This window comes from Crocodylus porosus, unplaced genomic scaffold (genome assembly GCF_001723895.1).
Source record: "Crocodylus porosus isolate Cpor-Errol unplaced genomic scaffold, CroPor_comp1, whole genome shotgun sequence".
NCBI lineage: Eukaryota > Metazoa > Chordata > Crocodylia > Crocodylidae > Crocodylus > Crocodylus porosus.
This window is the reverse complement of record NW_017728919.1, coordinates 2,213,089-2,236,471: the sequence shown is the minus strand read 5'-3', so window position 1 is coordinate 2,236,471 and position 23,383 is coordinate 2,213,089. Positions and strand designations below refer to the sequence as shown.

Sequence of the window (23,383 nt, the reverse complement as noted above, 5' to 3'; positions counted from 1 at the left end):
GCCGGGCCAGCCGAGCCGGGCCCTGCCTGGGGCGAACGGGAGGTCTCTGTGCACCGGCCTTTTCCGCCGCTCCCTGCTCGCCGCCGGGGCGGCTCCTGCACCGCCCAGGGCCCGGCCTCGCCCGCCTGCGTCCAGCCCAGCCCAGCCGCGGCCGGGGCAGCCCGGGGGGAAGGCCCCCGCGCACAGCAGCGATAACCCGGACTGGCTCCGCCGGCCCTGCGGGGCTTGCTCCGTGTGCCCGGTGCCGGCGCCACACCACCTATCCCCGCCCTGCGCCGCAGGCAGCCGGAGGTCAGAGGCTGGGCCTGGCTCGGCTCTGCCCCGGGCCGCGGGGCAGCCGCGGCTGGTTTCCAGCGCTGCGAGCGGGGGGCCGGGCCGGAGCTGCCGGCAGCGAGGAGCGGCTGGTACATTTCCACTGGCAGGGCTCCAGGGGCCGGTACCCGGGTCACGCCGCGCCGCGGCTGCAACGCGGGCCCCGCGCTCCCTGCCCGGCCCGCCCGGCACGCAGGGGCGCGCGGGGGAGGCAGCGTGGGTCGCAGCACCGCTGCGCGAGGGGCGCAGGGCCTGCTGCCCTGGGCTCTCCCCAGACGGAACAGGAGACACGCATGGGCACACGGCAGGGCACGGTGGAGGACCGACGTCCGCGCGGGCACGGAGGGGTGAGCGGCCTGCCCCAGCAGTGCTGCAGGGGCACTCGAGCACCAGGACATGCCCCAAGGGAGGGGAGCAAGGGCAGCTGCTGCACTGCAGGGCCCTGCACCTTCCCCATCAGCTGCACCCGCCCCTGCGTGCGGGGCTCCTGCACCAGCTCCTCTGCTCCAGGGCCAGCAAGGCCTGGGGCAGGCGATTCCGGGGACCCCAGGAACAAGTGTTTTGTGCTGGTCTCCTGTTCCTGCCAGAGGTGCACAGTCCAACCCCAGGGCAGAGCGGCCCACGACTCCAAAGGAGTGGCCGGCGCAGGGAATCCAGTGCAGGCCCCAGCAACCGGCAGCAGCCCCTTTAAGCACAGCCCCTCCGGCTGGCAGCGATCACTGGCACATTAAATTTTCAGCTGGTGGCAGAGTCAGGTTTCGAGGCTGCAGACGGGGGGCGGCTGGGCCAGAGCAGCAAGGAGCCTGCAGGAAATTTCCACTCGCCTGCTCGGCTGGCCGAGATGGAGCGATGTGCCCCTCTGGCCTGGCTGGCCACCTTTGCCTCCTGCAGCCAGTGCCATGGGCATCAGGGCCTGGCTGGGACCAGAGCCGGGCACCGAGTGGTCCCCAACACCTCAAGTGCCAGGGTCTCTAGTGCCCCCAACCTCCCTGTGAAAAGCATCTTCCCCCGGCACCCCATCCCCTTCCCTCCACGCCCAGGGGTTGAACATGTCTCAGGGCAGAGGAGCAGCCAGGACGAGGAGGGACGTTGCTCCATGGGCAAAATCACCAGTTGTGGCCCAGCCTCTTGTCCCCGTCCCGCAGCTGTAGGACCCACGAAACCTTCCGCTGGTCCAAGCAAGGCCCAAGGCTCCCGGGCTGTGTCCCTCCCCACCCCGCCCGCAGCCACCCCAGTAAGTAGGGCAGTGCTGACAGGGAGTATGCTGTTAATCCACCAGCCAGGACATCAGATTAGCATCGTTAACCTTCAGCAAGCACCTCACTCCCTCTGCTCTCAGCTGGAGACTGGACCAGGCTGGGGGGGGCTCTGGTCCCGGGCTCAGTGGGCAGAGAAGTCCCCTGGGCATTGAGGGCCCGGGGCCAGCTGAGGCTCCAGCCCAGTCCCAAGGACTAGAGCCCCCTCACTCCTGAGGACTGGCCACAGCACTTGGCGGGAGATGCAGAGCCATGTGGCGTCTGGTGACCCCCAGCTGTCCCTCCCAGGAGGCAGCCAGCTCTGGGGTGTAGCTGTGCTACAGCCTGCGGGGCTGGGCTCTGCTCTGCTCCTCCCTCGCTGCCCCTGAGCTCGGGCACATTTCAAACCTCACTTTTCTGCCACCCGCACCCCTCTCCCCTCGCACCAGAGAGAAAGAGACAGCCGTAGAGGGGTTGCTTTCCAATACAGTGAATTTATTATATGTTGCAAAATCAGCATTCAGCTTTTTAGTGTACAAAAGGACACTAGCTCTTTTAAGAAAAGACGAGGCAAGCTGAAGACTCTGCTGCTGCCTTGAAATCGTAACATTTTGGCAAAGTGAAAAGCTCTTTGTAAACTCCAACTCCATGGCTCAATATAGTTGTATCCACAGTACAATATTACAAAGGAAAACACGGGATCAATAAGTTAGATCAGACTTAGGTCACCTACAACTGGTTTCTATTAACCCAAAAAGCACAAAATTTGCCTAGCTTCATAATAGCTAAAAGGAAAAAAAAAAAAAAAAAAAAAGGAAAAAAGGAAAAAAAAGGCAGATTCGACTACGTTTCTTTAACACAGTCCAAAAAAAAGTGAAGCAGAAAATAGTTGAATGCTAATTGGGTCTCACAGTTTGGATATTCATTAAATATTTTCAGTTTTATATTCCAATTTTTAGAAGTTCCAGAATATACATGTAAATGTACACAATACATCTCCGTATACAACTCTGTTTGCAAAAATATCTTATAGCAGGTGTATAAAGATTGAGATCCATCTCTATTTCCTTCCTTCCAAAAAAACCCCCAACCCCCGCCCCAAACAAACAACCTCCCGAAAAATTGCAAACCCCGCTTTCCAAAACACAGAGCAGAACGAGAAGTGTTTCCACGGAAGAATCTGTTCAGCTCGGGTTCCTTCTGCTTGCGAGAGGAAATGGACCTGGGCTCGTTCGTACAGACACCGACTCTGCTGGCCGACGCGTGCCACCACCACAAGCCAGGCTCTGGGGACTTCAGGAGATGCTGCCTCATGGCACGGATCTCGTGCTGTCACCAGGAAGGTGCAGCTTCCTGCCACCACAGGGAAGGCTGGCGCTGACCAAGCCTGGTGGGGAAGCTCTCGTGGCATGCCCAAGGGACCACAGGAGCTTTCCAGGCACGGACCCTATGTCTGCAAACAAGGGGGAGGGAGCCCTGGAGCAGGGAGGCAGCGACACGTCTGAAATCCAGTGCCGTCCACGTGGAGGTGGGGCGGCAGGGCTTTGGGGCCCGACAGGAGCAGGATCCAAGCGCAGACAGGGATGTTGGGGCCTCCCCCTGACGCTGGTGCTAGTGAGGAGCAGCAAAACCCAAATGCCACCCACGCCTGCCAGATTTAATGCGCGGGGGGGGATATGCAGACCCACCCTGCTGGGACCGCAGCTTTCGCTTGGAATCAACTCTCCTCGCCACACGGAAGCACCCAGAGATGTGTAGTGCTACGGACAGACAGCCGGCCCGTGCCCGGACCTGCCTTCCCCTGCCCTACGTGGCTCTCACAAGCTCTCGGGGGCAGGGGACTGTTGCGAGCCAAGTGTTCCTTGAGCCTTCAGATGCTTGCTAGGACTTTTTCCTATGGCGTGATCTGAAGGAGGAATAAATGGCAGGGACCAGACTGCTGTGGGGAGCAGAGCCCTGTGGGCCCTTCTCTCTCCCAGCTTCTCACTGATCCCCTCAGTGTCGGGCCTTCGCGATGCCGGCTGGAGGGGCTCAGTGGCCAGCTGGCTGTCCACAGAGCATGGCTGGAGAACCACCGTGCTGGGGCTAGCGTGCTCAACATGGTTCAAGCCGTGGGACACGCTCTCTTTGGCACTCATCCATCTCTGACGATGGAACGCCAAGATCCTGGCGGAGGGAGTGCGGGGTGGAGACGCGCTAGGATCCTGCTCAGGTCTGGACAAGGCAGGGAACAGAACACCAAAACACTTTAAAAACTATGTACAACTCCAGCAGCGGCTGCCCCAGGCAACAAGCCAACAGACCTCGCTGCAAAAGCCCTGTCTCTGCGGAACCGTCGCACCTGATGGACTCGCGGCCCTGGGGACAGTGGAACAAAGGGAGTCTCTGACCACCCCAGCTACCTTCCTTCCTCCTCCCTGCCAGTGCTCTGAGGCAGTGAGCAGGACCCTTGGCTCTGAGCAACATGGAAGAGGGAAGGAACGAAACACTGCAGGTCTGGCAGGAGCGGAGTGGCACAGACCGTGGTACAGAGGGCACCTCTGTGCTTGTGGGCTAGTTCCTCATGCCACCAGAGAGAAAAGACTGCAACACAAAGCGGCAGGGACAGAGCACGAGCGCCAGGGACTGCCACGGACATGCGATCTGGCTGCCACGGCAGGCTCAGGCACCTGCTCTGGCGCCCGACTCACTGCTGCAGCTTCTTTGGAAATGTGCAAAATGGAACAAAACAGAACAGAACAGCACCTATCCAAGCCCCTCCGGCAGGTCATTGCAGTAACAAAATAACTTATCTGAGTAGCTACCAACCAGCGTTAGTAATACTGCAGCGAGAGACAGGACAGGTTTGGAAACACTTGGCCTAAAAGGAAATGGGAGGCACAGGTTTAGAAAAGATGCTCTTTTTTTTATACAAAAATAGACCATAGTCTCATTAGCAATTAATAAAATTGGCTGTCTCAGTATAAAACTAGAAAAAAGTCAGACGGGCAGGTCTCCGGCTTCCAGCCTCACACCGCAGCGGTCGGCCCAGTCTGTGCCACCCGCTCCGAGCGTGCGCTGCAGGAAAGGTTCCAGGTACGAGGCATCTGGCACCAGCACTAGACCCCACAGGCAGCGCAGTGTCCTCTGGCCGACACCCGCCCCGGTGGGCGCAGATCGGACAGGATGATCCAACTCAATCCCCCAGGCCTCGCGCTGCTCGTGTGCGGACTCATGCCGCTGGCACAGGAACAGTCGAGGTGCCGGAGGAGGAGGTGGCAACCTAGCAGCATTCCAGTTCCTCGCCATTTGCAGAACAGAATGGGCAGTGCCGGGCTGGGACAGCTCCACGCCGCTCCAAACCTGAATCCGAGAAAACCACCAGCTCTTTACCTTTGGGAGTTGTTTGCCTGGGGTGAGTTTTCCCTTAACTGTCAAATGCTGGCTTCAAAAAGAAAAAAAAAAAAAACAACCAAAAAACAGCAGATTTTCCTTTTGTACATTCCAATGTTTGGAGAGGGGAAACTTGAGAGGGCCACACCAGGCACTGCTCCCTGGCTCGGACCAATTCACCATCACAAATCATGCCCAAGTTCTTCCAGCTATGAGGCCTTAGTGCGCCTCTCCAAAAGGAATCCCGGCTTGTTGTGGAAGGGGCAGTAATGTCCAAGTCAATGTTTTTACCCTTCCCTGTCCAGATCCTAGAGCCAGGACTAAAACTGCTGTTGGTCATACTCTGCTATCAATTTTTTTATGTGAGCCAGTTTGTTGTGGAGGTATTCGCAGCGGTTCTTCTCCTGACTGTAATTCGGGTTTGTCTGCAGGGGAGAGGGGAAGTGCAACGACAGACGTTAACTCTCCAGTCCCACCCTCCCCTCCTTGGCAGATGGGGAAAGGATCAGAGGACCCCGGGATGTAAGCATCGCTCACGGGGCTGCCACGCTAGCGCTAGATGACGACCCTTGCTGAAGCAGTGGAGGGGCAGTCACTAGCCCTGCGTCCAAGATGCCCCATGGTCTGGCTGCCCACTCCTGGTTCTCAACTCCTACTCTTCTTCTTCCTCCCTTAAAATGTTCCTGAGCCCTAGTGTGCAGCATGGCACAGCTTCACTGGCAGCACACCCAGGCCAGCCTGCTCTGCCTGCCTCTACCTCACCTCCCTAGACAGTGACCAGGACAGCGACCAGGACTGCTGGCATGTCTGCAAGGCATTATGGGCACAAAACGCATATGCCAGCATCCTCAGCAGGGGATCTGTATGCCCACACCAGCTGCTACTAGTCATTTTGAGCGCAGATTATATCCAAATCCACCAGGAACCTCCAGTCACAGGTATGCAGACCAGCAGGATCTGCCTGCCCTCAGGTCACATCTCCAAGCTTCAGTATTGTCCTTTGCTACCTCTGATGCTGATGGCACTTTAACCCAGGCATGCTTTGACCAGCAATCAGGCACGTCAAAATGTTGACTAATGTGGCTCAGAGATGGATCCAGTACTGAGCCACTGAGCACGCACCACTGCAACTGCAGAGGGAGCGTGGGCTTCCAAAACCCGGCCAGATGCACCCCAAGGTAAAGCTTAGCACTGGTAATCTGACGTATGAGAACTACCCGAGACTTGCTTGCTTGTCAAGTGAGGTCCATTTCTTACAACCCCCAGCCCCAGCCCATGGCTGAGAGATTCATACTCACCTTTTTAATTTTCCGGTATTCCTGTAAAATTTGATCATGAATAGTCTGAAAAGGAAAGGACACCATTACCTTCTGCTGCCACAAAAACAGTAACACGAGTCACTGTAGTGCACAGCACATCCCAGATACCCAGAGCTGGGGACAGCGAGAAAGATCCCCTTTCCCAGAGCACAGTGCTCATTGATGAGCAGACAGTTAAATTTCCCCCAGAAGCATAGAGAAAAGCCAACTTAATAGGTAAAAATGTGCACTTGCATATATGCAAAAATAACCTGGTGGCAAAAGCCAAAGGTGAAAAAGGCAACCAGCTTGAAAGAGGATGGAGTGGGACACGCACAGAATACAGCACAACCACCCGCCAGCGATGTAGAGCATGAGCCTCAGCCTTGATACGCTTCATGGGTGCAGTCATGGCTGTGGGAGAGAGCCTTGCTGTATCACTTGGGTTATAGGCTGAAGGATCAAGCCCATGTGCCAGTCATTTCTCAGGGGCGAGGAGAGCCCCCAACTCTGCTCCACAGGGAGTTTAATCTACAGCAAAATTGCTGTTTCCTCCACTGAAAAGTCTCGTTTTTCTTGGATCATCAAAATAAACCAACAGAGAAAAGCGAGGGCATTTCAAAGGGAAGGAAGGACATCTGAGCAGGAAGGAAATGCTGCCTAGTACAATGGGGACCCTGTAAAGAATAGCTTTTTAGTCTCAGCAAACTTATTTTCTCAAGGTAATGAATAGTTAAAGCTTCTTGGAATCAGTCTGACAGGTTGAATAATGCTGGGCTATTAAGATGAAAGCTTCAGGAGAAACAAATGACCCCATGCTAAGCCCCTTTCCAGCTCCAATACCCTCCCATATGTGTGAATATCATTTTTCTGGCTCGGGTGATGTACTAATAGCTGCCAGCAGGTTTTGGCTGGGGATGCCAGTTGTCTAACTGAGGCTGCTCCCTGTCAACAAGTACTGCAATGCGTGCTCCGACTCAAAACTGAAGGTACTGGGTTCTCGGACAAGCCGCCTGCGAAGCTGTCAGCTGCACGCACATGGCGCATCCATCAGTCTGGGGCTGCCCACAGCACATCCCACACAAACACACGCCGCGCCTGCGAGTCCCTGCCCTCCAGCACCCCACAAAGCTGCTACCAAAATGGCAACAGCAACTGCATCCCCGCAAGTGGCAGCCCGAGTGCTGCCGCAGTGATCTGCATCTCTACCTTGTATTCTTCCGAGCCCTGTGAAAGCTGCTTTAGCTGCGAGTCCAGCTGTGTGAACCGGCGGGTTATCCTTTCTATCCGGGCGTGCAAGTCTCTGTACTCATTGTACTCTGCGTTGAAGTCGTTCTTGTAGCTCTGACGCTGCTCCAAACAGGAAATGGCTGCGTATTTTCTAAAGGGAACAGAGATCAGTTAGTCGATATGAAGGCCTCTTCCCAGACAGCTTCCCAGGTTACTATGGTGCCAGAAAGCTGAACCAAGGGTCTCTTGGGCGTTTGCCTTCCAAGGCAAAGCTCACTTATTAGAAGTGGCAGCTGACTTGGCTTCCCCTCTCTCATCTCTTCCTTCTTCCACTTGCAGCAAGATGAAAACTTAGGGCACTTATACACATGACGGACCTCTGCTCCAATGTGTGCTAATTAGCATGTGTTGGAGCAGACTCGATTCTGCTGGAGCATGCTAATTAGCACACTCCGGCAGCCTCTGTGTCACATGTATTCAGCATCCCTGTATTTCAAAGTGGTGGTGGGGGTGCTTTAACTAAAGCTTGAACAATCTTTAGTTAAAACAGCCCTGCCACCATTTTGAAGTGCAGGCTGCTGAATACACATGACACTGCGGGAGCTTTAATTAGAGCAGCTCAGAGCTGCTTTAATTAAAGCACCCCCTCAACCCTGGAGGATGTATAGATGCCCTTAGATTGTTAACTACTCTGCTCCCACAAGTCAGAGGGCACACAGAAAAAGCAGGTACAAATGGACTGCCCTCACTCAACCTGGCATGAGTTCCACAAAGAGGTTCAGACTCAGTACTGCGACTGAAAGGGGGCTAGTGGCATGCACTCTGAACCCCGAGGTGAGCAGACTCTTGCTGCAATGGTTTCAGTAGCTGTCAGTCAACGTCCTGCAACATCTAAAGACCAAGAAGTTACAGACTGATGCTCTTCCCAACAAAACATGGGAAAGCAGATTTTCACTTCCCCAGGAAACCCAGCACACAGGATCTCCAACACCTTCAGGACTGCTGGTGTTGCTGGGCTGGTGGTAAGCAACTGCACTGCTGTGCACTGAGCATGCTGGTCCCTCTCACTGTTGCCGTCTATACCATGCGCTGTGTTTCATCCTTGAAGTCCCTTCTGGCCCAGGCAAGGCTCAGCAAGCGCTTTTGACAACAAGATGTTATTTTAAGGGCAGGTGTCATCACCCGCTGCCCAGAAGGAGGTCCTTGACTTCTAGCATCAGGGAATAGTGAGAAGACCTGCTCTACATCTCGCTTTAAGGCACACATTTGTGAATCTGGACCCATTGTTTTGGCTTTTTCCTCTGTAACTAATTTGCTTTCCAGACTTTAATACAATCAGCAAGCCTAACTGAGTGGTAATTGGCAAGTCTTAGCATGATGGACCGACTGATATACTTACAATAAATAATCAGGCATTTCTGAAGTTAACGTTGGTACAGTAGCGTTATTGCATGTTCCATTTAAGCCTGAAAAAAAAAAACCCAGTCACATCAGTCCCACATCCGACAGGGTCATTCATCAGTCCGGCTTCATAAACCCATTTAACCAAATCCTTGATGTATACACTGACTGAAGGCAGAGTGTCAGTACTGTGATGGGGCCAAAACCTTAGGACTGCAAACAGCCCCACACAAACCACTACACTGGCAGTGGCCAATGCACCAAGCTGCAAAGACATTTCTGAATTTAATTGGTTTATAAATATCGCTGCGTGCCTGTAAGCAGGGATAACATGCTAATCCCCACACCGGTGAGCTACCAAACATGATTCACAGCGTCCAGATGGGCAGATTAGATAATGGAGCAGGATGTCCGTGTCCCCTCCAATCTAGTTCTGTCGCTCATCCCACGGCCCCCTTGGAGATGGGGTGAAGGGATACATGTGACAGTGCCTTGAGGGGTTTCTGATTCCACGTGGCAAACTATTCTGATTCCAAGCGGCCCAGCTGGAAAGTCAATCTCGGCCCATAAAGCAATGGGGGCAGGTAAGTGGCTCCAAAGGCCCAAAACAGGGGGGGTTCTTACTCCTCCACCCAACCTCTTCTTCCAGTGGCTCAGCCAAGCGAGCAGTGCAACTGCCCGTGGTCCTGTAACACTGAAGGCACACAAGGGTGGCAGCGTAAGCCCCAAACCAAGCCGCACGGCACCAGCAAACGCTACTCTGGAGCAAGCCCTCCAGGGAATGCAAGGGAGCAGGAAGCCCAGAAGCTCTTTCCAAGGTGAAGCCTGACCCTGGTTTGGCCCCACGGCTGCCAGAGACTGAAAAGAAAGGAAATCAGCAGCAGGCCCGGGGAAGGGGGCACGAGCCTGGACCCTGCAGCTGGAGACTGGAAACAGTTTGCCCCAAAGTCCTCCCTACTCTGGATCAGGGAAGAAGGTGGTGACTGGGGCCAAGGTAGAGGCAAAGCACCAGCGACAGAGGAAAGCCAGCAGCAAACAACAGCTATCCCGGAGGTTTCTTCTGTCTGGGAGCGCCACCTGCCGCCTGCCGTCAGGGGACCCAAGGCGAGCGCCGCCTCTCCACATCCCAGCAGCAAATGCTCTAATAGAAGCATCCTTGACTTTGTTTTGTTCCAGTTTCTTTTAATCCCCAGGCAACTGCACACTGAACCGAGCCACCCTACATGTTTCATCAATGCCGTGCGTGTAGCCAGGCTGTGACAAGGAACTCATGTGAACCACTACGCTGCTGTTACTGCTACTACCCCCCTACTTCACGCTCTGACTTGGGATTTTTGGCAGTGCCAAGAGCTCAGAAACTGAGAAAAGGACTGGGAATATTTTGCTATTGAGCAAAGAGTGTCAGGAGAACAGTGTGCATATTCTACAGATTTATGCCATGGTCAAGGAGGAAAAAAAAAGTAAAAGGGAGGGTAGATTTCCACCTTTCAGACTATCCAAAGTCGATTTTATCAAAGCGTCTGAGTTCAAGGGCATCCTAGAACCACTCTGGTAGGTGCAGGAGAACAGGAGACCCAGCGGTGCTTTTCACTGGTGTTAAATTGCCTGCTGCTCTCAAGCTCCCTCTTCACAAGCTGCTCTTCCCTCTAACCAAAATACTTCATTCCTCCTGTAAGGACTCAAGTGCATTGTCCCAACACCACATGCCCCATCACATTGGTCAGCTGCTTCCAGTATGCCCAGCTGTAAGAATCTCTATGACTAGCTTTCATTATGGGAACGAAAAGAGTCACTAAGGTGGCCATGATAATATCAACTCAAGCCTGCTGAACGCAGCCTGGCACCCACGTAGTCAGAAAAGCACTGTGTCCAAAAGACTCAGCCATCACCAGCCACCCACCCAGGTGTTAATCACGCTTTTCATTTACTACAGAGAAGCGCGATGCCATGTGATATAGATTCCAAAGCAGCACAAGATAAAAGGCTAAAAACAGGAAAAACTGGAATGGTTTTGCTCAGAGCAAGGCTGTTTCCTGATCAAGAGAGAGAGATGGTGGTAGTGTTTCAGCAGTGGTAGCGGGTGCAGCTAGAGGCATGCAAAGTATTCAGAAGACAAACATGCAGCTACAGTCTACATAAGCACTTCTCCTGCCCCCCTCACCTTTCAGCAGTGACTTACCTGGGACACCCTGGGGGGCACCGATTAAGCCAGCATTCTTGATTGCTTCACAGTCCTGCTTCTCCTCTTTGCACTTCTCATCACTTTTCTTCTCTTTTCTCTCTTTCTCTTTGTGCTTTTTAGACTTTTTCTTGCTTTTCACATGCAAGGAGCTAGAGGGGAGTTTGCTGGTTTGGGCACAGTCTGTTGACAAAGGATTCGTCAGTCTGTCAGCTGCCTCAGGGTTCTCACAGTCTCTGCCGTTGTGACTCAGGTCATTGCTGACATCCGAAAGCGGGTCGTGAGGCCGTGGCAGCTCCAAAACGGGCAAGTGGGAGCCGGAGCCAGTGGAATCAGCTGCAGCTGATGTCACGGCTGGAGCAGGCGCCTCTTTCCCGTTGGAGGAGTTGAGTTTCCCATTGAAAGTGGGCTGAGTTCTGTGGGCCAGGTGTGAGATCCTCGACTTCTTGCTGGCTGGTGGATCGATGAACTCCAGGGGCTGGGAGCGTTTCTGAGGACAGAGAATAACATTTTGTTTTTGGAGTCTGACAAGAAATCATTTCAGCCCTGGGCATTCAAGCTCAGCTGCCACGAGGTGGCGCTGCCGCATCAACGACCACACACGTCACTGCAAAGGAAACACAAACACAGCACCCTGGCCAGTCCTTTGCTAAGCCCCAGAGACCTCTTAGGCACAGGCCTGCTGTGTGACACAGCCACCGACCTGCAACCTCTTCTAGTCACCAGAAGCACTTCCCTCACATGCTGCCTTTGCAACACACCTAGGTGCGAGCCGGGTAAAGGTAGCAGCACCTGCTCAGGAGCCAAGGATGTCACTCCCAAATGAGGACAGCTTCCTGCTGCCTTTGGTCACCTGCTGAAGACTTGTAGCTCAGTCGTTTCCCCTTTAAACTAGCAATAAAGTTTAAAGGGAAAGAGAAAATCCCCCCCGCCTTGGAAATTAATGATGGGGGCAGCATTATCACAGCCAAACACCACAAGTGCCAACAGCTCGAGTAAGAGACTGAAAGCTGCTATGTTCAGGCTGCCATGATCTTCGCTCCCCTCGTGTCTGAGAGCAGGAAAAGGGCAGAGGCTCTGCCTTCACCAGTTGGGACAGTGACAGATGTGCTGCTCTGGGAAAGGGCTCTGCTCTTTGGGGATAAAGCCACAGCTGATGGAGGTGGCAGCAGTGCTCTCATCTGCATCGTCTACTTGGTGGCTGTTGGTGGGTTACAGGTCAGCAGTGGAGGGAGAGTTGGGTCAAAGCCAAAAGCTGCAAACACCGAGCTGACTGCAAGTGGAGAGGCAGCCAGATTATCTGGGGAAGGCCTCAGCACTGCAGCGCCCACCTGCACAGCTGCACAAGCCTGAAGCAGGTTATTCACTATCCAGTGGAACACAAGCCATAGTTCTGACTGGTTTCTTTTGGATACTTCTTTCCTTGCTGTCTCAGATTGGACTGCTGTGTTTGCACATGCAATTTGACCCCCACAGGAAAGTGAGTTTGGAACTGTGATGCCAGTCTGGAGATGGACATCCTTTTTTCTTTAGTTATTCCAAAGGGAACATTGCCCGGTGACAGAAGGTTCCTCTTTCCAGACAGGCACCAGTCAGAAAGGCTGTGGAGAGGAAATATTCACTCTGCCAGGTACTAGTGGGGCAACAGCACTTCCTGACTGCTTTCAGTAACACCAGCAGACAGCTCCCTGCTCCTTACCACAAGTGGCAGGACCCTGTGGGTGGGAGAGGGCTGAGGTCCTTGCATCTCAGCAAGGGCTACATGCTTTGGGGCCTACAAAACCTGATGGATGTAAGAAGCAGAACAAATGAAGAGCTGCTAAGTTCAACCTTACCTCAAGGCCAGCAGAGCCTTCCTCCCCTTACATGCCATGGGCCAAATACATGCACAGGTCTTCTAAAAAAGTTCAGTATGAAACTAAAGCACAGGAAAAGACACTTCATTGCTCAGTGCAAAATGTGGCAGCCAAATAACTGAGCCTCGGACAACCTACCCAGAATCCCTGCTCTAGTCATTGGAAAAAGCCACTTCCTTAAGAGACACTACAGCTAAATCATACATGGACCAGCACATGGCAGCAAGAGAAAAATAAAGGTGGGCTGTGGCTTGCCTACTAATCCCTCGCTAGTTGCACTGGAACCATTCTGGGTTACACATTTGCCTGGAGCACATTACTACCATGGAGAGTAGTACAAGGCACTGTACATTGATAGGCTGCAATAAATCATTTATTATTCAACAGCCCTGTGTTCAGATGCTAGTTAGTCAGATTTTACTGGCCAATAACTCCTACATATTTCACTTCCTTTTCTTTCCTAATAGATGCAACCAAGAGACAGACCGCTAGAGAATGCCAGGTTTTGTATTCAGATTCTTAAAAAAAAAAAAAAAGAAAAAAAAGTCCCGAGCGGAGTTTAATGAATTAACAAGTAGAAGAACTTCAACATCCTCCCGCCTTGCTCAGTGAAAAGGATCACTCTCTAGGTACCAGGCAGGCAGCCAAAGAGCAGCAGGTGAGGACTGAGAGCTTGCTTCCTGGTAAACTCTGGGTTGCATGGTTGATTCCTGGACTTGATGGAGCAGTGCTTCGCCTCCCAGAAAGCATTTTGTTTCCTTAACTGCTAACAACCACTGCTACTGATTCTCAGCATGGCTGTCCAGGCAAAGCAGGCCTTACATATTACACTGGCAGGAGGATGATAAATACCTAGCTTCCCTGGACTACCCTACAGAGTGCAGAGGTGGTATGCATTTCACTGCTCAGCCAAAGCACTGAGGCCAGAACAGATCAAAGGCTGGTTGAGGGATGCCCTAGCAGATGAGCCTTTTGGCTGGTTATCACAGAACACAGCTTATACCCGTTCAGACCACTAGTATAGGAATGGGATGGCACCTGCTTTCTGAGGTAAAAGCAAGGAGGTGAGAGCTAAGCTAAGGTGCTCGCCTCACAAGCTACTAAATGCCAGACCCTACTGATAGGCAAGAGGCCAGCTATGAAGAGGAGAGTCTTCTAGCTGATGCAAGAATACAGGTCAGCTCAGACTCCTTTTGCCACAGGGCTTCTACAGGCGAGAAGCTGATGTACTGGTAGCCAAGAGCTACTTCATGATGCAAAGTGCATTCAACAGCTGTCCAGGATTATGGGTAGGAAGGCTCCAGGAGATGCAGGCTCTGGAAACCTGGCAACAGGCTACGTGAGTAAACATGAAGGGGCATATCCTCATCTCCAAGAAGCTGCCCGGATATGCATACGGCTTTCACAGCTCGGCACACCAGCAACACCCTGCTTTGATCACTGCAATCAGACCGCAGCAGCCCAAGGTCTGAACACCACTTTGTTCTGCTTGGGAGCTGCTCATTACTGCTCGGCTCCAAACAGCTACGGGTAATGAGTGCAGTAAGCACTCTCGTCTCATCGACTCCCAGCAGAAGTTAGCCGAGTGTCAGAAGGCAGGTTACGCACCACCCCCCTCCCCTGATGCTGAACAACTTGACCAGGGTCTAGAGCCAGTGCCCAGCTTAGTGCTAGATGCTAAGGTTCTCTCTCGCCCAGAGCCCGTCCTGCACGTACCGATCCCAGTGGTTTGCCACCCACCTGCGGTGGCGACGCAGAGTTCGCGTGGTCTTTTGGCGGACTAAGGGAAGAAGCATCCGCTGGAAGGTTGCTGCTGTTCTGGGGCTGACAGTGTTTCCTGAAAGACAGAAATTAAGAGGGGTTCAGATCCTGTGCACAAGACGCAAGCATGCCCCAGCAGCAGCTGCAAGTTATACAAAGCAAGCTGAGCCCAGAATAAGTTCCTGACCACTGGACCGCCAGTGGAGCTTCAGCACAAGTGTGGCTGCAGGCGTGCAGGACACACAGGGATGTGGCACTTTCTGCTTGGCTCACTACAGCTCTTTGTACCCAACTAAGCAAGCAGCAACAGCGCCTGTAGAAAGAAAACCTCTTCACTTGAGGCAAAGCTGCTACACTCACCCCAAGCCAGAAAAAAAAAGGTGGGGGCAGGGTGCCAGGAGAACATGGCCTCTCCACAGGGAAAAAACATCAAGATGCATAAAACCTACAATGCTAAATAGCGGCAGTGCGATCTCTTGCCTGCTTTCCCATGACTGTGCAAGTCATCAGGAGGAGAAGAAAAAGCTCCATGTGATGCCTGCAAGCATGTCAGGTAGGGACACTCGCTGCTTTATCATCTGAGGTCAGTCTGGATTCCATGATGGAAAGAGGACTGACTTGTGCTATTCTCTTAACTGTACATTTCTGCCTGGCTTCCTCAGTGGCCAGACACAAGTAATGTCACAAGCAAGTGCTCCACCTTACACAACAGAAATCAGTCTGTGAACAAGTTACCTAAAAAAAAAAAATTCAACACCTACAAGGTATTCAAGCTTGTGCTTAGAGGCCAAATCATCATCTGAAGAATTAGTTTCAGTTGAAATAGGTTATCAGTGGTCCTTCACGCTTCTAAGGTGAAGTCCACCTTAAAGAAACTATTCAGTAAAGCAGACACTCAGCAGGTCTCTGCTTTGAAGGTGGTGGGAGGTGGGAAATATATCATATCCATCCAATTAGACTGCCTCTACGAGCTTTCCTGCATACTGCTCAACACCGTGCAGACTTATGACTCAGTACTAGCCTCCACCTCCCAGACAATCTCTCCCTGCAACAAAAACGTCTTTACCAAAACCAAACCCAACACCTGCAGCTCGAGCACTGAGCTTTTGTTAACCTTGTCCACATGTCTCCAGGCTCTCTGGTTTCCATGAAGCTCTTCAGCTCCTGCAGTAAGTTTCAGGGAACATTAACTCTGCCCTACTTTCCCTGTATGATCCAGAGAACCCATGTCTTAGTCACTCAGGAAATAAACTTGACTGTTGAGTCAAGCTTCATTGTAGAGAAATTAACCCTGAAGAGGCTTTTTAAAACATGGTTTTCATGTACAGATTCTGCAGCCCTCTTCTCATGGGTACTAAGGTCTGATGCAGAAGCGAGAGCTCAACTCGATCGCAGCACAGTTAAATTATCTCTCTCCTTTCCTTAATGTTTACAAATTGGGAGGACTATTACAGAGGCAGCAGTTAAAACTCCAGAGAAACTTGTTTCTTTACCTAACTTGAACCTCTGATCACACTTAAGCAACACTTTAGACATGGAAGCTCACTAAACTCACGTTTGCTTCAATTTTAAAGAGACTTTAATTTTAAAAAGCAATAATTTCAACCCAAACACAACCACGTCTCAGATGTGAGTGGATCATCTCAGTCACGTGACAATTCCTTGTACAACTATGAAGGAAGTCCAAGACACTGTGTTGCTTGCTGCAAACTGTGCAACTTTCTCTGGAAGTCAGCTTCTCACTGAGCAGCTCAATACATTTGATATCGCTGTGTAAGCAAGTTAAAAGCAGCACTCCCACCCCGGGCTTCCCCAAAGTTTACCAAGGGGCAGAGCTGCGACAGAGTCCCTGTCAACACTCGGAAAAGAATCGACTATAATGTGGAAGGAAGGCTGGAAAAAGTGAATCAACCCAGCAACTATAACCTTAAAGAAATTCTTGATCCATCCAGAGTGGAGACCGAGCATGAAAACCAGAGAGTTGGACTGCTGCAAAAGGACATTAACGACTGGGATCAGGCAGCCCCAGAGACGACCATGGCACACTCTGTAAAGCCCTACATCTGGTGCCTGTGCCCTTTGTGAATGTTTTTCTACCGGCTTCAACCCTACATGTTTTTTCCATTTTGTAGCCTCATTACCTGCATTGGCTGTGCAGGTCTTTGTTTGTACAGTTGAATACATCCTTTCCAGGGTTTATTTTTAGATCTCTGCATAACTGAATGCCACAGTTTGAGAAAAGGCAGTAAACACTGCTCTGAGTAGGAAGAATCAACTTTTTTGAAAGCAAACTGTGTGGATAGTTGTAATTTTCCATTCAATTACAATTCAGCATCAGGGATGTTTAAATGAGTTACAACATACCCATTTGAGTTCTCCTAAGTATGCCAAAGAACATTTAGTGTTAGACTTTGTTAAACCAAAGTCTCATCTTCAAGCCAATTGTGCTTTCAAATCATGGAAACTGTTCCAACAAGAAGAGTTCTATTTTATGCTAGCCACATTCGCAATACAATAAGCCTCCAAAGAAGTCAAAGCCAACCTGGGTAACAAAAACAATAATTAAATACACGGAGAAGCCAGAAGGGGGGGACGCAAGCACTAGGGCAGGGCAGGATCACAGGCCAGAGGTGGAAGAAGGATGTCTTTTTAACTCCTACCTGCTAGCAGCTCCAAATCTGTAAGCTTTACCTAGGCAAAAACTCAAAGGCTCACAAAAGCAGATGGGAAACAAAAGAGGTAGCAAGGATGGCTTCTAAAGGCTGCTATCAGATAAGGACATGCCTACAGGTTGGACACATCTATCCAGACTGACTCCTGACAACAGAGACTAGACAGACGGACAAAAAGGCTACTGCTGCGAGGTTTGGGGTACTCTGTGAAGGGCTGCACTGCCTTGCTAGCTATAATCTTCGCCCACACAGTTCATATCATGACTGAATCTCAGCCCCATTAGCCTGAGGGCGACTCCGACACCTGTGTGACCTATAGCACAGCAACACACAAGGGATACTGTTATCAGCACTAAATCTATCAAAATGACACTTGAGAAATCAGTGTGAAGACCACTGAAGCATCTGAACATAGACAAGGCCCAGGAAGAGAAAAACTAGGAGCTGCCCACCAGCAAGAGAGGAACATCTATCTGCAGCGCGGAAAACCAGCCATTGAGCAGCATGCTGAGAACGTGGCTGCTGAGCCATGTGGGGAAACAAGGGTGGAAACTACAGGCACATTGTGCAAGATCCAGTGGCCTAGATCATCAGCCTGTGCAGCTGACTCCATTGGGGCTACACAGACCAGTACCAGCTGCACTAGTTCAGCATGTACATGACAAACAACTCAGGGACGCAGGCAGCAGGAAACAGCAGAGAGCGTGGGGGAATTTACCGAACAAGTATCCTCTTCAGTAACTGCTGATCTCCTTCGGAGTAGCCAGGCCAGTCCTTCTGCACCTCTCTGTACATGCAGTCTTTCAATGTAAAAGTGCTGTCCTTGGCACTCAGATTTGCCACCTAAAATGGAAAAGTAATTTGTAGGACACATTAAGATTTAGTTCTCAGTTTACAAGAAATCCAAGACTTAAGAAAAACTGCAGCTGATGTCCCATAAGGCAGAGTAACAAGCGCCAGCAAACATCATGTTAATACCGGCTTCCACACTCTGCACCAAAACTTGCCTTCCCTTTTTTACATGGGTGGCAGGACAATAGTGGAACATTTACTTACAAAGCACACAAATTATGGATATACAGATGCAACACTGGGGTCCAAGTTGAAGAGTCATTTGCCATTTTTAATGTCTAATCATTGATGCTAAATGCTCAGAGAAGCACTGGGAAGCAACCCTGCCTCCAGCAACGGGCAGACAATTTATCAAACTGCCCAACACCCAAGACGATGCAGCTGATACCAAAGCTGTGAGGGTCCAAGCAGTCAAGTGCTGCCACAAGACAGACAGTACCTAGCTGGCAGAGAAACAAAGTTAAAACTAAAGATGCAATATTCCTGCAGGGCAGTGAAGAGAATGCTTTCCTAGTACTCTGTGAGCACCCCAATATGTCTGCATGGGGCACGGTTAAACACAGCAGAACAGAGAAGAAAGAAACCAGTTCATCTCCAATCAGGAAGATGGTGAAACAGAGCCTTGTACTCCTTAGCTCTACAAAGTGACCCCTCATCCCACCAAATGCAGCCTAGGAGGCTTTTTATCCATTTTGTCAAATCCTTTCACAGAGATTTCTTTCTTTCATTCAGAGGCAGTATTTGGGGCCTGACACGAGACTCTGCTGGGACAAGAAACAAGCCAGGATGGGAACAACTTAGAGCTGCCCACCAGCTTGGTCTTTCAATAATTTTAGACTGAAAGTCAGGCTGAGAGTTGCAGTTGACAGCTCATCTGGAGGAAGGTTAAATACAAAATTAGTAACTCCACCGTGCTGGGGGAATAAGCCTTTGGAATGGAGCAGCAGCAGTTTGCAAAGCACCTTCACGGCATCACAGCCTCTTCATGTGCATCTCACGTGTCTGCAGAAAGGGAAACAGAGGTACCAACACGGAGTGACTTGCCCGAGGTCATGCTGGAAGCTGGCAGCGCTGGGACTGGAATATCAAATCTCACAGGCTCAGGCCCTGCTCTGTCGTCAAGTGCACTTGAAATTGGAAGCAGCTCTCTCGTTTAGTCAGTGGACACACTGTTTGTCTGGCTGCAGCTTCACTGCTTACCCAGGGCTGCAATGGCTGTGTTTTAGGTGGTGTTTGTGCAATATAAGACTCCCTGACAACAATGTTTGGAAGCGTGCTACAAAATCATCCATGCACATCAAGTAAGGCACCCTCATAAAAACAGAAAGTACAGGAGGAGCAGGAAATATACTATCTATCTAACAGGAAACACCATGTCACAATCTCATGTGCATTTGCTTCACCACAGTTGAATGTGGCCTAATGTTTTAAGCCACTGTTAATTTACAAGAAAAAGGGTTCTAGGCAGCTAAATGCTGCGAAGCATTCCAGATACAAGAGATAAAAGCACGCAGTTATCAGCGTACATGACCAACACTTTGTTTTTCCTTTCGGTTCTGTCACTGTTCCAAAACCCTAAGCCAGCCAAGATGAACTTGAGTTCTGTTGTAAAGCTACCCAGTAAACATACCGAATATGAAAAATAAACCGAAGAATTTCAGCTTAAGAAAAAGCCTTCCTGATTAGGGCCCAAGTTTTTTTTCTTTCCTAACGCATCTTCAACATGCCAGACCCTGTAAAGAAGGGCTTACAATAGAGGTAAAACAGCTTCTCAGGACTGTCTGAACAACTTTGCACTCCAGCCAGACCTAGGTACATAGCAACTGTTGGGGCCTGGGCACTCCCCATCCTCCAAAGTGGTGTCTTCTCAGAAAATGAGACTGTTAGTCCAAAAAGCAGAAGTCTAGTCTGGAAATATGAAGCACAAAGGAAGTGGCAGCTGGGCACACTTGGGCAAGGCAGGGAGCAGTTGCTATATGAGAAGAGACTAGAAAAGCTAGGATTCTTTAGTTTGGAAAAGAGGAGGCTGAAGGAGGATATGATGAAGGTCTGTAACACCATGAAGGGTGCAGACCAAGTGAACAGGGAACTGTTGCTCACAAAGTCCCAGAAGACTAGACCTCAGGGACACCCACTGAAATGAGTAGAAGACAGGTTTAAAACAAGAGAAAGTAGTTTTTCAATGCAATGCCTAGTTAACATGTGGAATTCATTGCCACACGAGGTGGCAAAGGCAGAGAACATTGCCAGGTTCAGCAAGGGACTAGCCATATTCATGGATGACAGATCTGTATTTGGAGGCACTTCCCCTGGCATGTCTAAACCAACAGTGGTGGATGCCAGGGAAGGTCGTGAATAGGGGATAGACCACTCCACTGAGTGCTCTCTTTCACCGTCAGAGACAGGATACTGGGCTAGATGGACCATGGGTCTGACCCAATCTGGCTCTTCTTATGCAAGGCATTTCAACACAACCAGTATTTGGTAGCTCATCTGGATTTGCAGGTGGTGCTGAGCAGGGACAGTTTTACAAGTAGTGTTTCCAAATAACCCAGCTACAGTATTCTCTCAGTCATGCTGATGGTGCTGTGACTAGAGAAGACAGCAATCTGGTAGAGGTTTCTAACTATTCATAACACAGGATTTCCATGCAGAGATTTTGCAGCAGTCAGAAATGCAGGGGTTCCTAGCACTGTTCTTAAAAAGAAAAAAAAGAAAAAAAAAGGTCTAGTGGATTAATATCCAGGGCAGGGACTTCACACCAGAGTGATTATCCAATTTAGCTAAAAATTTGTGGTGTGTCCCCGGGCAAGCCACTTCCCTTCTTTGCCTCAACCTGGTAATGCCAAGACATGAAGAGGTGTGCTGAAGGGTGGTGAACATGTGAGGTGCTTTGAACAGGTAAATGCTATGCAAGTCCTAAACACATTTCCTGCAACTCTCCAAACGGTGCATTCACCAAGTGAAAACACCAAGAGTTACTGAACTGATGCAATAGGAAGACAGCTTTGACGTCCATCACACAGGAACACGCTTAGCAAGAAGCTGCCCGATCTTCACGGCTCAATGCTTAAATACAATTCCTTTATGATGAAAGCATGACTCGAGAGCAGCCCAGGGACCCCCGAGTGTGGAGGATAGTTTTCCCCACTTTTTATGGAAAATAGTGCATGTGCTTATTATATATGGTATATCTTTATGCATGTACAACAAGAAATAAAATGGAGACGGTTCACTGGTTACGACTATTCAAACTCAAAGGCTCTTCAGTGTTTACCACAAAGCCATAGAAGCAAAACGTCACAGTTTGGGACTGAGTGTCTTAGTCACTGCAGTGCAGTTTGAAGTATGCAGGCAACAGGAACTACTTGTAAATCTGTGGCCTTATCTGGTGGACAGAATTAGTACAGATTAGTTACAAACACTTAAAATTGAAAATGCTGAGGGACTTCTGCTGTGTGCCTAGCAAATAACAGTGACTTATGCCTTATCTAGTCAGTCAGCTCCTACTGGGCATACCCATTAAAGAAAATTAAGCTACAGCTTATCAGCTGGATAGACTAAGTATGTGCTAAGAGTAAAAGTCTGTCCACATAAATGACACCATATCTGTCTTTGCAAGTCAGGCAACTATCTAGGTAAGAGACAAACCTGTTGCAGGAAGCTGTCCAGCAAATCCTTGTCCTGCTGGGAAAGTCCATCCTTCTGCAATCTGAGAATAAGTTCAGGTTTCTTATAGGGCTTTAGTGCCAGTAAGTGCATAACCCTATCTCTGAAGGGTCTCTGGGAAATCGCACTATTGCCTCTCTTTATTGCACTGGCAAGGTTGATTGGTGTTGGGCGCTTCCTTGAGGGAACAGCATCGGACACTCCTGGTGCGGGTTTACGCACCTGAACCTTCTTGCCTAAAATGAGATGAAAACTCAGTGAACTGCAGGAGTCACTTGGCAAACGCTGGACTTCACGACATGCATTTTGTACATAACAGCACAGAGCCCTGGCAGGCAGCAACAAAGGACAAACATACACCACCTAGGACAGATACTCTGCGAACTGGAAGAAGATTCAAGTTAGTCTTGGAGAAAGTAACAGGGAATTTAAAACCCCAGCACCCCACGCTGCAAACCTGGCTATTCTTGGCTTTAAGCTGCAGACTATATCTGGATCCCCTGCGTTTATCACAATTTTACGCATCTCTAGTCAGTGTAGCCAAATGTTTCCCCGTGACAAGGAGTGTGGAGAGAGCTGCAGCAGTGGCGAGAGCAAACTGGTCAACGGGAGGCTCCCTGGCTGCTGATCTCAGCTAAACCACTTCTCCCGCAGATGTTTCTGCTTTTAGAACAATAGAAACTTTATGGGTCTGGCTCCCCCCTCCTCCCACCCAACAAATCTGAGGACAGGAATGGGGGCCAACACTAATACACTTGTCTATTCATCCACCAAAATGATCATTTTAATGTAAGAGTTGTTTCTATTTTTAGTAGTAATGGTTTCATTCTCTTCATGTGTACGCGCACACATTGGAGAATGGCTAGAAGGTTTTAAAAGGGTCAGTTCAAGTCCCTAAAGACAGCTTTCTCAATTCCATTTTAGGAGTTTTGCTTTTATTTATTTCCTTTTACTTATAGGCAAATAGATTATTTGTTCCAGCTACCACTTAAAGCCGGAACTTATCTTTTCACTGGAGGTCACTTGGAAGTGATGTGGAAGCTATGCTGCAATCACTTGCCAGAAGAACAAGCATTTCTCCTGCTTAAAAAAAAAAAAAAAAAAAAGGACTGTTCCTTTATCCAAATGAAGGGAAAGCTTTCAATAAAGAGCCAGATTCCTGGATTAATCTGAATAGGCTTCTGCGATACACAATATTCCAAAGAGTAACGCAGGTGGGATAACCAATACCACACCAAACCTTCTTTTATTCCTCAGAACAGCAATAGATATTTCACATATCACCATTTTAGAAGCAGACACAGCCATCTCACTTAAAAAACCCTCACCTTAAATTATACTGGCACAAGCAAATTCCAGGCATTTGCTGCCAGAATTTCTGGAGCTCTAACTTCAGCTTAGCAGTACTCTGCTCTTTGGAAGCCGTATTTTCAACTGAGTCATCTAAAAAGACGCTGGTGCCTGTGTGCAATGTTTGTTTATTCTACCAAAATGCTGGTTGCATAATTTTAAGTCACCATTTCCTGGGATCCGATTACAAGTTTGA

General features: G+C 50.1%; 1 protein-coding gene across 2 annotated transcripts in view; it reads right to left on the bottom strand.

Moving 5' to 3' along the window:
- Positions 1–4,431: 4,431 nt before the first annotated feature.
- The window catches only part of ELL (elongation factor for RNA polymerase II), a 61,138-nt gene continuing 42,186 nt past the window's right edge, over positions 4,432–23,383 (bottom strand). Inside the window, exons 5-12 of one of the 2 annotated variants that reach the window (XM_019538360.1) lie at positions 21,820–22,073; positions 18,035–18,159; positions 14,600–14,720; positions 11,028–11,517; positions 8,847–8,913; positions 7,427–7,598; positions 6,218–6,262; positions 4,432–5,344 (exon numbers count right to left, since the gene is read on the bottom strand). In XM_019538360.1, coding sequence (XP_019393905.1) covers positions 5,240–5,344; positions 6,218–6,262; positions 7,427–7,598; positions 8,847–8,913; positions 11,028–11,517; positions 14,600–14,720; positions 18,035–18,159; positions 21,820–22,073 — 1,379 coding nt within the window. In that variant the 3' untranslated portion in view covers positions 4,432–5,239. The remainder of the gene's footprint in view (positions 5,345–6,217; positions 6,263–7,426; positions 7,599–8,846; positions 8,914–11,027; positions 11,518–14,599; positions 14,721–18,034; positions 18,160–21,819; positions 22,074–23,383) is intronic. The other variant, XM_019538361.1, reaches the window with a different exon arrangement.